A 21,243-nucleotide genomic window follows, 5' to 3' on the forward strand; every position below is an offset into this window, starting at 1 on the left:
CGACCGAAGTGACCAATAGCTCAGGGTAGAGGACCTAGCCAGAATCTGTGAGCTCAAAGGGACCTTCTCATCAGTGAGGGCAGAGAGCTGTTTCTTCTCAGAGCCAGAACACTCAGGAAGAGTTTACGCAGAAATGCCGCCCCATTATACCTCAGGGAACCCAGTGCACTGAGACTCACTCCACAGAGGGGTGACCCGCTGGCTCACCATGATGGCAGTACTATGCAATAAGAGGACTGCAGAATGGAATAAACCCGCTTGACACCTCAGTGAGAAGAGCCCCATCTTGACACAGGAAGCTCCTCTGGACAAACATGGATATGGCGCCCGAGTCAGTGCCGCCTAAGAGGCGTAAGCCTTGGTCAGGTGGATTTGATGGTGGTTATAGGGGAATTTAGGAATGGTAAGATGAGATATTAAGGCAGATATTAAGCCCCCTGAAGGAGATGAGATGTTTAGATCTTTCTCTGGTTCAGAGTGTTGGGAATGCATTGTCTGGATCACCTCCCTCAGATCTTGCCTACCTCCCATTAACCTGTGCTTATTCCTAACCCCACCCACGGGTCGGGAGGGGTACGGGACGTGACACTAGCCTTCTGTGCCCGTCTCTGATCCTCACACCGAGACTGGGCAGGATCCCTTCATTTGTTCAGGCTCAGTCCTGGAACTTTGTGTAATGAATGTTTTGAAGGCCGCTGAGTGCACCTTCACCTCCCAAAACTTCTCGACCACCGTTTCTACGGACGTATCAAAAAGTTCTGAATGTGAAACTAGAGTATCAAGTAGAAAGCTGTGCCATGTTCCATAACCTGAAATAATGCATTATTCGCAGGACAGGAGGATTGGGAGGGCTCAGCCTCAACTTTGAAATCACATCCTTAAAGTCATCGGCCTGATCCGCCTGCGATCCCTACAAACTCATCTTCTCCATGCCTCAGCAGCGGCGGCTCCTGAACTGCAGGGAGCAGACAACTGCCCCTGTTTCCCCGAAAAGAGAGACAGACAAGAGCAGAGCTTTTTCATATTGCAGTGGATAGAGACTGCCCTCGAGGACATTACGTGCGTGCTCTTCACCAAAACAAACAATGCAGAGATCATCAGGTGTCAGATAACGAGGACACGGATCCACCTCTTAAACGTCTTGCTACTGCATGCCTTAACATGGGAAGAAAAGATTGTTCTTACCACAGGAATGCACGCTTCAAACAGAACAGTCACTTGAAAATGAAGAAGAGGATGACGTGTTCTCCTGGCACCTATACTGTGGGCACCCCGGAAAAGGCTGTTGCCGGCCATTGTGTCGTTGTTGTTTTGAGTGTATGCTTCAGACATTGGTCAAGTCGAGGCATTCCCCATAGTGACCCCTCGAGGATTCAGTTCGAATTCCCTTGAAAGGGAACTGAATTATGGCTTGACTATATAGCCTATTTTTTCTTGCTAGACTGTAATGTAGAAATTGCTTATGAATAGGATCATTATTTTAAAATAAAATGAAAAAATAAAACAATTTTACAACCCGTTTATCCACATCCATCCCAAGCACAACCCCCTGGAAATAAAGTAGAAAATAAGGTAGTTGAGTGAAAGCATCATGGTTTGTTTAATTCATGCTTAGAGAAAGGCATTGAGGCCATGGCAAGAAGATAACATATCCAGCATCCAGTTGACCACACAGTCATGCTTTATTTCAACATCCAAAATAATTAAAAACATCTCGAAATACTATACATGTACAAAATAAGTACAGATCCTTTGTTGGAAACTGTCTGAAGGTCTTTTTCGCATTTGTGGTTATTCTTTTTTGCCACCTTGATAAACCTTTCACTGGAAACAAATCAAACAAACAAAATCAAAAAGTGAAAAGAGATGTGCATTGCATTTTGAAAGTAGAAATAAAATCTGGAAATGGGGGGAAGTGGCATGTACAGACAAAAATAAAACTTCTCAGGAAGGGGAAACGGAAATGAGACGAACTGGCAATCAGTCCATTCGCTTAAGCCATATCAGATTAAGTGCAAATCTACAGTAACCAGCCGTTTTATTCTCCTCATCTGCTGACACTTTGGTAAATGCATCACATTGACATTCTGTTGACAATTAGCACCAAAACGGCCCTGCGAGTGACAGCACCAAATCAAGCGCTTGGTTTTCTAGCAAACAAACACACCACAGACAGGACCTGGAGAGCAAGTAGCACCGTTTCATACCTGTTACTAATCGCTAACTTCACGTGAATTAAAAAAAAAAAAAAAAAGTCCCATTGTGTTCCCCCCAACATCTGTTTCTGTCCTGAGGTAGCCTTTATATCAAGATGACGTTGCACCATTGAGCTAACTGTGATGTTTGGTGAGTTTCCTCACTTAGAAGGAACAAGACACTCGGCTGTCGTTTGTCATATTTATTCAACACCAGAGAATGGTACATTAGCATTTGCGTGTTTCTCATTGTCCTTTTGCAGTGGTAAAAAAAAAAAAAACGGCACAGAAAGTCACCAGATGGTCATTTTTCTGTGGACTCCAGGGGGTGGGGCAATTTACATGTATATATTATTTTCTTGTTGTCAGCTGATGCAAAGGATTCTCGATAAGTGTCCATGATGGCGATGCAGTGGTCCTCAATTTAGGTTTAAGAACTTTTTTTTTTTTCGAGATTGGAATGGCACCGTCCTCAGGGATTCAGGGTTAAGCACATGGACCGATTGCAGCCGAATAAGAGTTCGGGATTTTTTTATGAACAGGAAAAGATTTGAAGATGACTGCTAGAAAAAACAAAACAGCAAAGTCCAGATTTTTCTTTTTACAAGAAGCAGACTGGGCCAACTTCTACACCGAATTCCTGATCGGGAGCACCAATGTCCATAGGAGCGATATCAATGATCGGCAGACGAGATGTTTTCGTTGTCTTATAGTCAATGACTGTCTTGCCCCATGTGCCAGTGTGTGACTGCGGAGAAAAACAAGGAAGAAAAAGACGGATGCAATTAGAAGAGAAGCATTCGTGCATTTTTGTAGTTCAAACCCCAAATTGACTATCCTGACATCAATCTGTGGTTAGAAACCAAGCTCAGGATATTTTACCACTTTATTCTACAACAGACAACAGAAAATGTATCGGTAACATCAGTGAGCTGTCATAAACTGTCATATACATTGCTAAGAACTGAACAACTTTAAAGATGATTTTCTCAATATTTAGATTTTTTTGCTCCCTCAGATTCCAGATTTTCTAATACTCGTATCTCAGACAGTATTGTCCTCCTAACAAACCAGACACCAATGGAGAGATGATTTATTCAGCTTCTAGATGATGTATAAATCTCAATTTCACGAAATAGACCCTTGTGACGGGTTTTGTGTTCCAGGGTGGTCATATATGATGAACAAGCTCTCACCGTGCAGCCGTCCTCGCTGACTCTGTATGTGAAGCGGCTGTTGCCCTCTGCTCTGATCTCGATGTCGTTGGAGCCCTGCAGCAGCAGAGCCTTCTTCAGGTTCCCTGTGGTCTGGTCCATGTAGGCGATGCTGTTCTTGCAGTGGTAGGTGATGTTCTGAGAAGCCTCGTTGGACATCAGACGCATGAAGGTCAGCTGGATGCTAACATCCTCAGGATCAGAGCCCTCGCTGCCATACTGGAACTGTACAGAAGACACAGCAGAACATGACTACCGTCGCAGGGTTCCAGAGCACCAGAGAACTTGCTGCAGTGTTGTACTTTCATGTTCCAAAGATCTTATGCTTGAGTGGAAATGGGTAAACATGTATTTAAATATTATTTCAAATGTCAAATATATTTTAAACAATGTAATATGTTTTATAAACTCTCAGGTTTCTTCTCAGACTGTAACTCTCTCTGTAAGCTCTTGATGTACCTGGAAGCCATTGGGCATGGACTCTCCGAACCACACGTGCTTCTTCTCTCTGATGTTCTTGCTGGTGTACCAGTTCTTCATGGGAACGGTGTTCTGAGATGGGTTGACGCAGGTCTCACCGGTCTCCATGTTGCAGAAGACTTTGATGGCATCCAGAGGAGAGCCCTCGTTGGGATCCACCCAGTAGGAACCTTGCAGCAAACACAGGTTCCAGTGAATTTCAGAGCTTCAAAGTGCAAGACAAGTACAACACACAGTGCTGGCCAAAACGATAAGAACACAGTATGTCCAGCAGCTAAAGAATGGTTTTGAGTCAGTTATTTCTATCTTATGCTGTAGTGTGTCAGTAGGAAATATCAGGCCACATTCCCAAACATTAATTTAGCCATTAATTGTAATAATGCAGTGAGTTTTAGCTTGCTACGACTAGTGTCCAGGAGTCTGAAGCTGCTGACCGCTCTTCCAGTCTGGATGGCTCATCCTCACGTCGCGGCACATGCGGACAGGGTTGGTCTTGGTTCCCTCGGGGCTGCGGATGTTCTCGATCTTCTGGCTCAGAGTTTTTAGGCTGGTGTCCACCTCGGTGTCGCGGTCACGAACGCTGGCGTCGTCGGCTCTGTAGCCTCCACGCAGAGGATCTGGACCCTTCTCTCCCAGAGGCATGTGTTGGAACTGCTCGCCGATGCCTGGGGGGCCAGGAGGCCCTGGGGGTCCGGGGAGACCAGGAGCACCCTGGGGAACAGAGAAAACCACATCAGACCAAAAGCTGAGAAGATTAATTTAGCAGTAAAACTGATTTCAGACTTACAGCAGCTCCCATTTCTCCAGAGCGACCTCGGGGTCCAGGAGGTCCAACAGGTCCAGGCACACCATTCATACCATCCTTACCAGGCATGCCATTGGAGCCAGAAGGTCCCTATCAGCAGAAGAAAACCATTTGAGGATTAAATCACAGCTTGTCAATATGTTACATGGTGCATATATTTAGCAAAACGCTCCTCTCTAGATCTCTCCAGCTGACTAGCACGTTTATGGCCAGCAGATTTCACTCACATCAAACACAGCCAAAACAGCATTTATTGTTAGATTTTTTCCAATAAAATGGTAAGAATTTGACTTTGTTTCTTATTAAGAGTAACAAAGTACAAAACGTATTGTGATTTATTGTATACAATGTTCCATTCGTTGACTGAGAACTGTCTAGATGAATTGATTCTTGGGATTTAAGAATCTATATTGTATTGAAAAAATGAGAATTGATTAAAATCGGGAAAAGTATACTTTCATGGTATTTTCAGGTGTCGCACACCTTACTATTGTTGTATGGAAAAGAGCAGCATGCACATTCTTCCGAACATCTACTTTCATCTTTCACTGTACTGTGAAAAGCTCTTTGGAAATTAATTAGACTTTATATAAAGTTCATCATCCATGTGCTACTTACACGAGGTCCAGCAGGGCCAGATGGTCCGGCGGGTCCTTGGTCACCAGGGGCTCCCTAAAAACGTTTAGAAATCAACGTGAGTAAGACACTTGGAGCATTTGTGAAGGAGTTTGTGGAGATGTTTAGACTGACTCACAGGGGGTCCAGGAACTCCAGCCATTCCAGTGAAGCCGCGGTGTCCCTTCATGCCTCGCTCTCCGGCCTCTCCAGCCTCACCCTTATCTCCTCGAGGACCAGCTGGACCCTGCAGGACAGAGACCACAACCATCAGCCTGCGGAGGCACAACAAGCTGGAGAACTGATCAAACGAGAAGCTCATACTAGAGCACCACGAGCACCAGCAGGACCGGCAGGACCAGCAGAACCAGCGGGACCCTGGAAGAGGGAAGAAGATAGTTTAGAAATGATACTAAAACAATACGTATACCATGGCACCTGTGTTTCATTATTTGATCAATTTAAAAATGCAAACAGAGGTTTTTGATTCAAAGGATTCTGGTTAAATGATTTATTCATTTTTTAGAATCTGCTTGCGTATAGAAACTCACAGCCTCTCCACGATCTCCAGTCTTGCCCGATGGACCCATGGGGCCGGGAGCTCCAGGAGCACCAGGGGCCCCAGGAGGACCGGAGTTGCCATTCTCACCGCGGTCTCCCTACAGCAAACACAGAACTGCTCGTTCATATCTACAGCTTAGGCATTCATTGGTTACATATAGGATAATACATGCTCCCAGATTGGATCCGGCTGGACTGGACAGGGTTGCGCTCACCTTTGGTCCAGGAGGACCGTCACGGCCAGGAGCACCATCATGTCCAGGGTTACCCTGCACACATGAGGCACATCACACACATGACTCCATCTTCCTGCGCAGAATGAAGCTGATTCTGGTTAAAGGAAACTCTCAAGACGGGTGGAGTTATCTCACCTCACGACCAGCTTCACCTGGAGCTCCACCCAGTCCAGGAGGACCCATGGGTCCCGGAGGCCCCCGCTCTCCAACAAGCCCCGAGGGCCCCTGCTTCCCTGGCTCTCCCTGAGGAGATGAAGGGCATGCTCTTTATAATAACACCATTAGAATAACAATTATGCATAATTACATGCATGTAACCCCAAGTCACATAGTACGTACATGTAGTTAATTAATATCACTCAGTCCTTAAATGTATAATTACACTGAAACAAAGACAACTTAAAATAAAGTGTTACCTACATTTATTTTTTTACTGTAATCTGTTACAGTTACTGAGAAAAAAGGTGTAGTTAAATTAGAGTTACTCATGAAAATGTTAACAATTACACACATCTGAACTCATCTGAGGTTACATCTGAATATTTTCACGCACGTATAGATATGATTGATTTTGCTCCAAAATTGCAGTGCTTGCTATAAAATAAGAGACATGAACGAACAGTGTAGGACACGATTTTTCCATAACTGTTTTATTTCCTATCTGGGTTTGTGTATATGCTTGATTTTTTTAAGATGAACTGTTTTTTCCAAATCATTGTTAGATGCAGTGTTTCCTGTGCAAAGATTTGATTTAAACAACTATAAACGTAACTATTAAACTATATCTTATGATTTTAAACCTGTATTTAAACTTAAAGACTCGTGTTATTGTTGGCTGTAGATGATTGAGCATGTATAAATCCATCAATGGTGTGGAGGAATTAAGCCTTCGGTTTGGTGATGCTGAACATTTTTATAAAACATTATGAAATCAAATGTGCACATCAGTGAATCCTGCTCAATACGATCAGGAACATGCATTAATAAAGTAAATGATTTCAATGTGTTAAAACAGCAAATATGACTTACAGAAGGTCCGGGGAGACCTCCGAACCCTCTCTCTCCTCTTTGTCCAGGAAGACCGACGATTCCACGAGTTCCAATAACACCAGGGGGTCCAGGAAGACCAGGGGCGCCCTAGAGAGCAGAGCTGTGTTAATGTGCAGCTCTCAGACTCATGGATCTGTGCTGAAGCTAGTGAGTACATACAGCAGGGCCATCGGGGCCGATGCCACCCTTCTCTCCGGAGGGTCCTGGGGGTCCAGAGGCTCCGGCTTCTCCAGGGCGACCTGCGGGACCTCGATCACCACGGGCTCCTCTCGGCCCTTCTTTACCAGGAGCACCGAGGGGCCCTGGGGGTCCAGCAACACCCTGAGCCAAGAACACATGCCATTCAATTAAATGTTCAACAGTTTGACAACAATTTAATTTTACATTTATTTTAACGATTTTGAGGATGACTCACAGAAGGACCTGGAGGTCCGACCCGACCGGCAGCACCAGGGAAACCAGTAGCACCCTGTTAACACACACACACACACACACACACACACACATTACACAGGAGACAGCACAAACACTGGCAACAAAGAGTATGGCTACATATTAAAAAATATTACTGTCAGTGTGTGTGTGTGTGTGTGTGTGTGTGTGTTTGTGTGTTTGTGTGTGTTTGTGTGTTTGTGTGCAATATGCAACAACATAATTTTAATATGCAATAACTACCATTTTACGTTGCAGTGTTTACTGAAATAAAATAAAATGTTTTTTTTTTTAACATTTCTTATTGTCATCTAAAATAATAATGATATAAAGTTCATATAGACTATATAAGGCATATTATATATATAAAACTAAAACTTTAACTAAAATTGAAATAAAAACAGAAAATCATAAGTAAATCGAGATAATTCTGCGTAGTGTGTTTCTGATTGGTGACAGCACTGTCTCTTACGGGAGGTCCAGCACCGCCTCGAGCACCCTTAGCTCCAGTAGCTCCAGCAGGTCCCTGTCAAACACAACAGCAGTCAGTAAGTGAGGGATGATCAGATACAGCAGAGCAGTGGAGCTGGGGCTGTGTGTGTCCACCTGAGGGCCAGCGGCTCCGACCGGTCCAGTGGGTCCAGGAGCCCCAGCGTCACCCTTGGGTCCGGAGTCACCGCTCTGACCCTTAGCTCCAGGCTGTCCGTTAGCACCCTGCATTGAGAACAGAGAAACTTCAGCTCAGTGGAGCTCCAGACCAGATGATGGAGCTGACTGGGATGAGACTGTTACTCACAGGAGGTCCAGCAAAACCAGCAGGTCCAGGAGGACCGAGCTCTCCACGCTCTCCCTGGAACACACACACACACACACACACACACCGGCTCGCATTAAAACACTCGCATACTATTCAGATGCCCTCCTTCAAATAAAAGCACATGCTAGAAAAATGACTTAAGTACTATATTTGTTTTTTCTACTTTTAAAATTTCACAACTTAATCAATGTTTTACTTGCCATTTCTTTTTGAAAGTTTCTAAGTGAAAACTGATTTAAGTGCTTGGTTAATTCAAGTCATCTGTTTTATTTGTGACATTTACTAGCAATTTAAGAGTGAGTGATTTGTTTGTTTTTGTTTGTGTGTTTTTACTTTTTAAAAAAAGTTATTGAGTACTTGTGCAGTCTCGTTTGGATTATACACATGAATGCATGCAGTTTTAGGATTGTATTTGGTCTTTACGTCTATGTTTCATGAGGTTTTCGGTATCATCCTGATAACTTACAGGGGATCCACGAGGACCAGTCATTCCTGGAGGTCCAATAGAACCAGGCTCTCCCTAAAACAATCAGGAACTTAGATCAAATGATTCAGAGCTGAAAATAGTTTAGGTAAAGCATCAATAACTTCCAGTGTTAACGATCTTTTTACCTTCTCACCAGGAACACCAGAAGGTCCAGAAGGTCCAATAGGGCCGGTCATTCCACGCAGGCCATCCTTACCAGGAGCTCCATCAGGACCCTTGGGTCCTCCATCACCCTGAAGAGGAAGACAAGGTGTGAGCGTCCAGCAGGATATGACATCATGAAGATGTTCCATGAAGATATTTTGTAAATGTTTTATCATAAATATATCAAAACTGCATTTTTGATTAGTAATATCCATTGCTAAGAACTTCATCTGAACAACTTTAAAGATGATTTTTCTCAATATTTAGATTTTTTTACTCCCTCAGATTCCAGATTTTCAAATAGTTGTATCTCAGACAAATATTGATCTGTCCTAACAAACCAGACATCACTGGAGAGATGATTTTTCATTCTATTATTCAGCTTTTAATATTAGAAGCTGAAGTTCTTCAGTCAGAGTGTTTGAGGTCTTACTCGGTCTCCTCTGGCCCCAGGCATCCCTCCGGAGCCGCGCTCTCCAGGCATGCCCTGCATCCCAGCGGGCCCCACACCACCAGGGGCCCCAGCGGCTCCAGGCTCACCCTAAACACACACACACACACACAGACAGAGATCCATCATTTCTCATATCACCATTCTGAGTCACAATGACACCGAACTATGAGTCTTACCTTAGCACCCTCATTACCAGGAGAACCCGGGGCCCCTCGAGGACCGGTGGGGCCAGCAGGTCCATTACTTCCACGCTCTCCGGGGAAACCTCTATCACCCTGTGTGAGACATTCACTAACATCAGTCTCCTGCATCTCATCCAGTGACAAACACAATCTGTGCACTGGAGCAGGAAGAGGAAAACCACTGCATTAGACGGATATTATATTATATATTCTAAACATTTTTAATTTAATTTAATTTAATTTAATTTCAAGAATTCCAAACAGGTCAGTGCTAATTCTCCCAAAGTATTATAATTGTATTTATTTCTTTATATAAGAATTTGGGAAAATTTTGTCATATTGAACAATTAATTGTTTGCCTGTAACTTGCGCTTTAAAAAATGGCTTCAATAAATAAACTGGACTCTTTTCTGGTCTCTTGAACTATTTGGAAAACTAATTTCGAGTGTTTTTTTTTACTTATAAATATATAAACTTTGCATCATTCCCCCTGTTTAAGTGTTATTAATGTGGTTGAAATAAGACTAAGTTGATAAAAGACAAAAATGTGTTTAGCTCAATTTGTATACTGCAAATTATACAATTCATGTAATCATTTGATTCCTTAATATGATATTATACGTTTTCTACAAAATTAGCACATGGACAGTTTTTATTCTTGAAACGAGATTTACAAGAATTGTATCTTGATATTGACTAAACTATAAATAAATAAATAAATAAATAAATAAATAAATAATAAGTATATATAATTGCAATATAATTTAAAACATTATTTTTTTAATATATTAAGATACATTGCTATGAGAAATACAAATAAATTAAATTTACTCCAAATACATTTTTTTTGAGTAAAACGATACTAACAAGATTCTAATTGTATTTTATTTTCAGTATAAGCATTATTGTATCAGAACAGACTGTAAGTCTTGTACTACTCTTGTTCTATTATTCTTGTAATGATTGATTGATTCAGACTCATCTGTTTGTTTGATTATTATCATGCAGGAGATACTCACTCTTGGACCAGAAGGACCATGAGGACCAGCTTCACCTGGAGCACCCTGTTGAACAGCAAACATAAGAAATAAGAACAAACAGAGCACAGATCTGTACTGTGTAGATAGTGAGAGCAAACTTGTGTCTAATGACCTGATCTCCAGGTTTGCCCGACTCTCCGGTCGCACCCTGTGTACCTGGCAGACCCTGCGAGAGAATAAACAGGGATGGTTTAACTTCCAGCCAGTGACTAAACCAAAGATAATCAGGCACTAATCTGAAGTCAGATGAAGAAGATGTGCACACCTGGAATCCAGGAGAACCTGCAGGACCCTGCTCTCCTTTCTCTCCAGACGGGCCCTAAAACACCACGGAGCGGGACAAATCAGAGTTCACACTGCCACAGCAGATTCACATCACCCTGAACCCTGAGATGCTCAAACACACTTACAGCAGGTCCAGGAGCACCAGGAGAACCAGTATCTCCATCCTTGCCAGGAGCGCCCTGCAGAAACACACCACAATGCACTGCTCAGACACGATCTGCAGGTTACACTGTTGAATAAAGCTCAGAAACCGCTTTAAATGCCACGCACCAAAGCACCAGGAGGTCCAGCGACTCCTCTCTCACCGGTCTTACCAGCCTCTCCCTACGAGGAACACATCAGATGTGTTAGAAATCACTTCAAAAAAGCATGCTATTCCAACATTCATGAAGAAATCAGTAAAACAAACCTCATATAGCCTGACATATGAAATATCAGTCAGAAAAACATTTATGAAAATGCATCAGTTTAATGAACATGTATTGTTGGCAGATATCCCTGTGCTACTGAAGACTGCTTCTGTGCTGCAGGACACAGGTGTATAGTTCATGATCGATGGAGTAACTCACATCAGCTCCCTTTGGTCCAGGGAATCCCATCACACCAGGAGCTCCTCGAGATCCAGACGGTCCAGGGGGTCCAGGACGGCCGTCTTGTCCAGGTGCACCCTGTCATACACACATTACTTTAACACAAGATTCAAAATCTCATATGAGTCTTATATTGCAGTGAGTTATGAATGTAATATTGGTCTTACAGAGGGTCCAGCTTTGCCATCAGGTCCAGGGCTCCCAGGGGCACCAGTCATACCCTACAACAACCATCAGGTCAGGAACCAATGCAGACTCTTCATGCTGCTGATGTGCTTCTACAGAGCTGTAATCTCTATCTCACCTTGGATCCAGGCAATCCTGCCTCTCCTGGGCGACCAGACTCTCCGGTGGCTCCTTGGGGTCCCATCGGTCCGTTGGCTCCACGCTCTCCAGGGCCTCCCTGAAATGTGATGAAAGGACCCGCTTTAGTGACTCAGCAGCAGAACCCATCTACAGGACCCTGGACAGCTCCTTCTCAATGCATTAAAACATTAGTCTGCAGGCTAACACTAAAACACTCCAAGTCTCTTACGCTCACCAAGGCTGCTTTTTCTTTTTATCGAAGATAGAGTAAAAATATTATTACAACTTTAAAAAAAGCTGTTTGCTATTTTAAAATATTTGGCCTATATTTTTGCATAATATTTTGCGGCTTGAATGTTTTTTTAATGCTTTGATGGATAGGAAGTTCAAATAAACAGCATTTATTTGAAATAGAAGAATTTAACAAGATGTTAAATGTCACTTGTAATCAGTTTAATGCATAGTTGTCTTCTTTCTTTATCGTTAATCGTGCTTGCCCCAAACTTTTAAACGATAATGTATAACAGTTTCCACAAAACATTGAACTCTTTTCAACACTGATTAAAATAAGAAACGTTTTTACTGTATTTTTCGATAAAGTGAATGCAGTCTCAGTGATTCCAAACTTTAAAAGCACATTCTCCATTCATCAGAGAGAGCTGGGTCCAGATTTAGGGTCTGGTTTAGTGCGGATCAGTAATCTCACCCCGGGTCCAGGAGCTCCATCACTGCCAGGAAGACCTCGGTTTCCAGGAGCACCCTTCAGACAGAAAAACACAAAATATGAGAGACAAACAAACAGAACAGCAGTCATGAATGGATCAAACAGGTGAGAGACACCTACACGGCCTCCGGGGGGTCCGACAGGTCCAGCTCCACCCGGCTCACCACGAGCTCCTCGCTTCCCTTCTTCACCAGCAGGTCCGGCCAAACCCTGCGGTCCAACTGGGCCCTGGGACAGACAACAGCAGCTATTACCATCACAGAGGGGCTTTCTGAGAATATTAGGAAATCATGTTAGCCTCAGCGAGACTTACAGGTTCTCCCTTAGGACCCGCATCTCCCTTAGAGCCTTGGGGTCCTGGATCACCCTGGGAATAAAAGAGCACACCGTTTCTGATCTCAGTCTGTCATGCTTCGTTCTTCAGATTTATAATGCATTAGACATAAAGGCTTAAAGTAAAGTGTTTCCATCATTTGTGTACACCTGTATGCATTTCTTACGTCTAAAGGAGAATGTTGGTAAGCAAACAGTTCCATTTCTTTATAACTTTCGTTGTATTTTTGTCCATGTAAATGGAAATCAACAGGAACTGTGACTGTGGATACAGGTTTTAAATGGCACATGGCAGGGTGAGTACATAACGAGGGATGTATGATCTATCCCCTTTAAAGTACATCTGTGAGAGGTTCAGCTGCTCGGTGGCACTGAGATGATTGTTCTTGAACTATAACTACATCACATCTCCTGTCATCTCAGATGCAGATAAACTAAAGGCTGCTAAAGTTATGTCCTGGATGCACGGATGCATGTGTGTATAATAATAAGATGGCGTTTACACACATTGTTTCCCTTGGGGCCAGGAGCACCAGAAGGACCAGGGGGTCCCGCAGGTCCACGAGATCCTGGGAACCCAGGAGCACCACTAATACCAGCGGCACCCTGCAAAACATCAGGCAAACCAATCAAATCAGTTGTGTGATTAAAACTGGCCTAAAACTGCATAAAACAGAGATTGGTGTGAGATGTACATGTATGTTTATGTATGTGTGTGTGTGTGTGTGTGTATACAGTACATATATATGTTTGTATGAATGTATAAATGCATGTATGTGTATATACAGTACATATAAAACACTTACAGGAGATCCTTTGCCACCAGGAGAACCATCAGCACCAGGAGCTCCCTGTGTAATGAGAAGAAAAAACACAGAATCATCTTATTAACTCAGTTTAGATTTAGAATATATTCTTACTTTGCTTTGCAGATAATTTAAATGCTCGGTGGGCATTTTCCATACATTTAATACATGCATTTTTATGGATTAATATCAATCTCAAGCTACATTTCATCTTTTATCTCTTAAATCAACTCAAATGCACAGAACGCAGCTCATTGTAAATCTTTCCAGCGGTGTGTTTGAGCAGGAGATGAACACTCACAGCAGGACCAGCAGCTCCAGCAGGTCCAGGGTTACCCGGCTCTCCACGGGCTCCTTGGGGTCCTTCTGAACCACGACCTCCAGCAGGACCGCTCTCTCCCTGCAGACCACAAGAAACCACTGGCTCGTCAGCTTGTCTCATTGATTCTTTTAGTATATTATATTGGTAGACTATATGCACGACAACAGGGGGTTAACTCAGTCGCTGTCTGTATGCTTTCAGGAAAATGCAGTGTATGATCGAGCACATGCAATCATTTTTGCTTTGTCTTTATGGACACATAAACTGCACTAATGAGCATAAAAACATAAATGTGTGTTTGTACCTTAGCACCAGCACCACCAGGGAATCCAGGAGCACCAGAAGGACCAGTGGGTCCCTAATACAATAATAATGCATTTTATTACTCATGCACTTTGACTCAACTGCAACTCATGTATTAATACATCTACTTTAATAGAAATTCTTGAATTTGCAAGCGATTGTTGTAAACAGTAACTGCTGTATTATGAGGGTATTGTTCTTCAGAGACTTACAGGAGGTCCCGCAGCACCAGGTTGTCCATCATTACCACGTGCTCCCTGCAGAAGACAAGAAAACATCACAATCACCGGCGTTTACCATGCTCTTGAACCCTGCTAGCATGTTATCTGCATGCCTCCAGAACTGTGTCATGTGTTGAGTTTGCACATGTCATTTGTTTTGATTGTGTTAGGTTCAAGATGCATCCTCATTTTGACATGTACACATGTTTGCTTCTGGTGTTGTGTTGAATACCTGAACGGTGTCTCAGACATTATAGTCAAAAATGAGTCTGCTATTAATTGACTGGTCAGAATAGGAGATGGTGTTCTAGTTTTAGTCCACAAGATGACGCAAAGCAGGTGTTTAGGAACAGGGCATGGACGTGACACTTACAGAAGGGCCGGGAGGACCAGGGCGACCTCTCTCACCGGGCAAACCACGAGCACCCTGAAACAAGCAGAAGATGTGAGAAGATGGACCTCGTTGAGAAGAACTTCACCTGGTCTTACACTCACCATGACTCCAGCAGCACCGCTCTCACCGTGAACACCGGGCTCTCCCTGCGATCAGAGACACACTCAGTCAACAGAGACACAACACACACGTGTTCACAGAGTCAGATCTGACATCACTCATATCTGCATGTGTGAGAGAATCCAACCTTGGGTCCAGCAGGTCCAGTGTCTCCCTTAGCTCCATCTAGACCAGAGAAACCCTGCAGGAGGACACCACATCACTACTGCTGAAGGAACACAGCTACACACTTTCAGATGAACAAAACATAGGTTGCTAATCTTAATGAATAAAAAGATCAAACGTAATAAAATGCTAAATAGAAATTTTGTGCTAAATATATATATATATATATATATATATATATATATATATATATAAATATTACACAGTATTGTACAAAAAAATACAATATTATTAAAAAATAATAAATAGATAAAAAAACATGATATGTTAAATATATAAAAATATATAAAATGTAAAATAATAAATGAATCGAATTATATACACACACACAAACATTTTAAGCAGTATTTCACACAAAACAAAAATAAATAAAATATTAATAAAAATGCATGAACAAATAGATAAAATATATGTAAAATCTTTAAAATGAATAATATTCACATGAAATGAAAAAAAAAAATTAAATATAAAATATACACATATATAAATATATCAACATGAATAATTGAATAGTGTGTAAACAGAATAAAGGTTGTGTAAGGTGCTCACTCTGTGTCCCTTGATGCCGGGGAGTCCAGGGGTTCCTGGGAATCCACGAGCACCCTGAGTAATAAGCAAGAGAATATAATGAGGATGATTGCTTCAATCTCTTTCCACCCATACTGATTACTTGACTAAAGGAAATAATGAGTTTAGAATGGTTTAATTCCAATGACCAAGCATCATATCTCATTCTTCTCTAGTTTGAGATTCATCATCTGCTGTATGTGTGTGTTATGGTGTTAGTTTGTGTGTGTGGATGAGTGAAACACACCTGGGGCCCGGCGGCTCCACGCTCTCCAGGACGCCCGGATTTACCAGCTTCACCCTGCAGAAGAGCAGAAGGAAGATAAGAGGAGACTCAGAGCGGTATTATATATAACAGATGCAGCGAGGGAAGCAGAACTCACATCCTCTCCATTCTTTCCAGGAGGACCGAGGGGACCGCGAGAACCCATGGGGCCCTGCAATCATCAACAGCAGAAGAACAATCACAATGTGCATGCTTTTGACTGTTTTCATAATATTATACTGAGAATACATTTCCAGAAAGGAGGCAGAAGATACTCACAGGAGCACCAGGCTCTCCAGGCTCACCTGGGGGTCCGGTGAATCCCGCAGGGCCCTGTGATAAACACAGATAAACACAGTTATATATCAGACGCTGCACGCACAATAAACCACTGGAGCAATGAAGAATATAATCAATAACTGTCTAGAAAGAATTGCTGATTTATTATCTCTAACAAATGAACAGTGCATTGTAGTATGAGGTAAAACTCTAGAAATAGACGTACAGGTGAACCTGCAGGTCCAGGGGGGCCACGGGGACCCGGGGGGCCCTAAGAACCAGAAAACACAATGTTAGAAAAATATTTGACATTTAATACCCTGTTGAAATTTTGAACCAGTTTTTGAATGACAGATGTATGTTAAGCATATATCATAAATCATCAGGTAAATGCATGATATAAGTGAGTTATGAGACATGAGATGTACACAACAGGGATAATAAGTGAGGGATCCCTGAGGGCAGATTGCACATGATGTATTTTATGAGTTAATGAAGGAAAGGAGCTGACTCACTGGGAGTCCGGGGACCGGGGGGCCGCTGGATTTCTCACTGGCGTAAGCCATCTGGGAGAGGAAAGACTGTAGGGGACAAGAACCAGAGAGTGAGGAGCTGAGGTTTGTTCTGTGGGGATCTCTACTGAAGCCTGTACGACTGAACTCCTGGAGGAGAGTTGCCCTTTAATTCAGACGTATTTGGAGAGAATCAACTCTTAGCTAATACACCTGCTATGACATCACCTGAGTGACATGTCCCGTGTACCTGAGCTACGGCAAACCCTTAAAATACAGCTATTGTGCTTTTATAAAGTGCATAGTCTGCTTCCATCCCTGTCGACCCACAGTTTTCATTATAGGAGCTGTTCACTGGAGCTGGTACTGAACTACCCAAAACAGAGGCTTCATGCATCTCTTTTCCAGTTCTAAAATAAAATAAAATAAAACTTTTGAAAAATGTTAATTATTGTTTTTTGTTTTTATTTATTTTATACTTTTTTTTTTTTAATCCCAAATGAAGAAATCTATGGGGCAGCAGCAGTGTGCATCATGAAGACAACAGAAGAATGTATGTTTCTGAATCCGGGCCAGTTTGACAAGATTCTCTCAAACCTAATGTTAGTGAAGCCTCACGTGCAGATTGTAATATTATAAGCTGCTTACTCCGCCGCCGAGGCCAGGGGTTCCAGGAGGACCAGGAGGTCCAGGGAGTCCGTTCTGTCCAGGAATACCGTCTCTGCCAGGAGGCCCAGGAGGACCCTTCCAGACAAACAGAGAACACAATCAGATCAGCAACGCTCAGTTCATCTGATAACACACTCATGTTGCATACAAGTTTACAAAGGTCAAAGGTCACCGGGACATTTAGAGGTCAGCCGGCTAAAAGCCACCGATGTCCCATAAATCACCCTAATTATTTCCATTTGAAGCAGAATTTCATATCAATGCAAACTTTTTGTCTCCTGCAGACTTTGAAGTCTTGAAAACAAATGTGCAGTTGTTGTTGTTTTCCTTTGTGCTAGACTAACCCAGGTAAATATAAATACATTACAATGATAATCATAAGCAGCTTGTTCATAAACAAATACTGTACTCACTGGATCTCCAGGTGGACCAACCTCAACAGGACCCTAAAGATGGGAAATTAGAAATATTAAGATTCTCTACATCGGTGTGTGTTGTAAACATAACAATTATGTGTTTGATCTACATTCATATATGCTGTGACAAAAGTAGTGTGTGTGTGTGTGTGTGTGTGTGTGTGTGTGTGTGTGTGTGTGTGTGTGTGTGTGTGTGTGTGTGTGTGTGTGTGTGTGTGTGAACAAATGTCCCCACAAGGATAGTAAAACATTTTTTTTTTACATTGTGGGGACCAACCTGCAGGAAAAAATGATTAAGAATAGTAAATGATGTTTATATGAAAGTGTAACGATGCACACAGGTTTCTGTAAAGGGTAGGTTTAGGGTTAGGGGATAGAAAATATCATTTAGTCACTATAAAAACAAGAGAAGTCAATGGGAAGTCCCCACAATTATCAGAAACAAATGTGTGTGTGTGTGTGTGTGTGTGTATAAATATATATGTATGACTTCAATCTTTATGTTTGTGTGTTAATATTAATAATTGTTCTGTATATTAATAATAAATACATGCATAAATGTTAGGTAAAAAATGTTAGCCCAAATGCACAGTAAGTCGCTTTGGATAAAAGCATCTGTTAAATGCATAAAATGTAAACACACACACACACACACACACATGAAAATTAATTCTCACTAACCTCAGTCACATAGTCTGCATCTAAGGAACAAAATACAAATATATTTTAGAACCTAAATCAGCATAAGTAAATTAAGTGATTTATATATAGTATCTCAGAGATAGGGGCTACTTCAGGAAAATGATTAACAAAAGATCAAAAGATCTGCAGTTAATGTGCATTCAAAAAGTTTCATTAATATATATTCATATTTGAATGCACAGGGGAAAAAAATGCTATGCATTATATACGGTTCAGAAATTAGGTCAAATTAGAAAGTGCAATTAAAAGAAAAACGATAATAATAATGATATATCAGTGATAAAAAATAGCAATTAGCCAAATGGTTGAATCCCTGAGTCCCATGTGAGCGCATGAGTGAAGGCAGAGATAGTTCCACTAGAGGGCGCCGGACTGAGCGTCTGTACCGTCGGGGCAGATGGGGCAGCATTCTCCCTCGGGGATCTCTGGATTGTCACAGCCTGATGTGTCCTCACAGATCACCTCGTCACACATCACTGTCCCGCTGTCGCACACGCAGATCTGGCAGGGCTCAGGTTTCCACACATCCCTGTCGTTGTAATTCTGACCGTCCAATGTACAGCTACCGAATGAGCCTGAGAGGACGACAAACCTGGATCAGCACAGCACAGTCAATCACATTCACCGCTGAAGGATTCCACACAAACATTTAAAAGATGTTTTTTTAAATGGTACAGACACACAAATCCTAGATATGGACTGTCTGCATATATGAAGCGAAATAAACTCTTTTAATTTAACTTAAGCTAGTATGTTGCTAGTTAAGCACTGGTTTCACTCTTAAGGCAAGGAATAAAAAAGGTCAATTTAAATGATAAAAAAAATCTGAAAACACACACTTCTGTGTCTTTCAAGAGAATGAATTTGGCTTTTCACAATCTGAAGGCACAATGAGAGCAATAGAGTTTCACTCTGTATGCAGAAAGTTTTAACTAAACAGGAACGATGATTGTAACCTATGATCTGCTGTGGCACTGTGTTAATTATTTACTTATTGTTTAATTAAAATGTTATAAGCAGGAGCTAAAATAGCCTAATGGAGCGAGGTGCACACGATGATGAGTACTGGATGAAGAAAGGCCTGCATCTCTGTGTGTTTCAGACCCATGCAGTACTACACCCCACCGCTGGGGGGCGCCAGAGTCTCGCGCAGAAAAACCCCGTCACACCCCGATCACTCGCAATTAATTGAAATCAAAACCAGAGGTTTTCCCCATCAAACAAAATGCATTTAGAAAATTCTAAAACGCTAATTTCTCTTAACATATTAGTAGGCTAAAACTGTCAAAATGTGTATTACTCAAGCGATAGATCACTGTAATCCAAAGGCAGTTATATCCAGTTATCAAAAGACTAAAAAGTATGACAGAGCATTAATAGATGAAAAAAGGATGCGTGACATTAAAATCCCTTTCATTCTTTCTCTTTCTCTCTTTCTTATCCGTGTTGCGTTTTTCTTTCAGCGCATCCTTCGCTTCAGGACATCATACAATGCGAAACAAACAAAGCACTTCCCCAAGATGGAAAAATGAACATCTCTAGAAGATTAAAACAAGTGCTGATGGGAATAAAAGGCCGTTTTTTCCTCCTCAAGTCATTCCCGAAAGTTTTCTGTGGCAGGTTGGTTGTAAACAAGAGCAATGAGAAATCCCCTGTGGAGCTCTCCAGTCTCCGTCCTCAGACAAGCATCTGTGCTAAAGCAGGAGTAAGAATCATATACTCACTATCATCCTCTCCTTGTCCTCTCACCACGAGGACCGCCGCGGACAGCAGCAGCCCTAACCGGATATCCACAAAGCTGAACATGTCTAAATATTAGACATGTAGACTCTTTGAGGCAAGGGGAATCCTGTTTTGTCCTCGATCATACACGTAGGGTCCGGTCTGTGTAACTCCAATCCAGACCCCAGCAGAAACACCCTACTGCCTAAACAAACCTGTGACCCTGGCTTTTATACGGCTGGGGTTTGGGGAGGTGCTGAGTGCGCAACATATCTGCTGCATGTTCAAGTCAGAGCCAGTCCCTCCTTCTGCCAAAACAGAGGGCCGCCCTCGAACATGTCAAACTGTTTAGAGTCCTCCTCACGACGTGGACGTATGAAACATGGAGAAGAAGTGGGTCAGGGGTTTGAGATGCATCAGCCTGAAAGAAAACTGTGATGTGTTTTGAGAATCCAGGATGTGTTTGTGATCATTTCATGGGCTTTTATTTCATGAAGCATTTGTTTTATCTGCCATGAGATGATCACATTCTGTAGCTGCGTTACATGACGGTGAACTGTGACTCTGGAGCACAAAACCAGTCATAAGGGTCCATCTGAAGCGGAATAAATCATCTCTCCACTGATGTGTGGTTTGTTCGAAGGACAATATTTGTCTGAGATACAACTATTAGAAAATCTGGAATCTGAGGGAGCAAAGAAATCTAAATATTGAGAAAATCATCTTTAAAGTTGTTCAGATGAAGCTCTTAGCAATGCATATTACTAATCAAACATTAAGTTATGATATATTTATGGTAGAACATGTTCAAAATATCTTCATGAACATGA

At 42.2% G+C, this 21,243-nt stretch overlaps 1 protein-coding gene across 1 annotated transcript; it reads right to left on the reverse strand.

The window, feature by feature from the left end:
• Positions 1-1,576: 1,576 nt before the first annotated feature.
• LOC113112073 (collagen alpha-1(I) chain-like) lies at positions 1,577-20,630 on the reverse strand. The gene is made up of 51 exons (XM_026277454.1): positions 20,416-20,630; positions 19,078-19,266; positions 18,671-18,690; positions 17,987-18,019; positions 17,553-17,648; positions 16,908-16,973; positions 16,619-16,663; positions 16,393-16,446; positions 16,232-16,285; positions 16,096-16,149; positions 15,831-15,884; positions 15,244-15,297; positions 15,098-15,142; positions 14,976-15,029; positions 14,594-14,638; positions 14,383-14,436; positions 14,058-14,156; positions 13,757-13,801; positions 13,458-13,556; positions 12,931-12,984; positions 12,738-12,845; positions 12,600-12,653; positions 11,892-11,990; positions 11,755-11,808; positions 11,567-11,665; positions 11,268-11,321; positions 11,123-11,176; positions 10,978-11,031; positions 10,825-10,878; positions 10,692-10,736; positions 9,667-9,765; positions 9,470-9,577; positions 9,018-9,125; positions 8,872-8,925; positions 8,385-8,438; positions 8,195-8,302; positions 8,061-8,114; positions 7,572-7,625; positions 7,316-7,477; positions 7,136-7,243; positions 6,242-6,349; positions 6,086-6,139; positions 5,861-5,968; positions 5,634-5,687; positions 5,449-5,556; positions 5,313-5,366; positions 4,677-4,784; positions 4,324-4,600; positions 3,869-4,059; positions 3,392-3,634; positions 1,577-2,943 (listed from the first exon to the last, which is right to left on the reverse strand). Exons 1-51 carry the CDS (start codon positions 20,495-20,497, stop codon positions 2,797-2,799), a joined length of 4,332 nt encoding a protein of 1,443 aa, XP_026133239.1. The 5' UTR covers positions 20,498-20,630; the 3' UTR covers positions 1,577-2,796.
• Positions 20,631-21,243: the final 613 nt, after the last annotated feature.

Source organism: Carassius auratus, chromosome 12 (assembly GCF_003368295.1).
Source record: "Carassius auratus strain Wakin chromosome 12, ASM336829v1, whole genome shotgun sequence".
Lineage (NCBI taxonomy): Eukaryota > Metazoa > Chordata > Actinopteri > Cypriniformes > Cyprinidae > Carassius > Carassius auratus.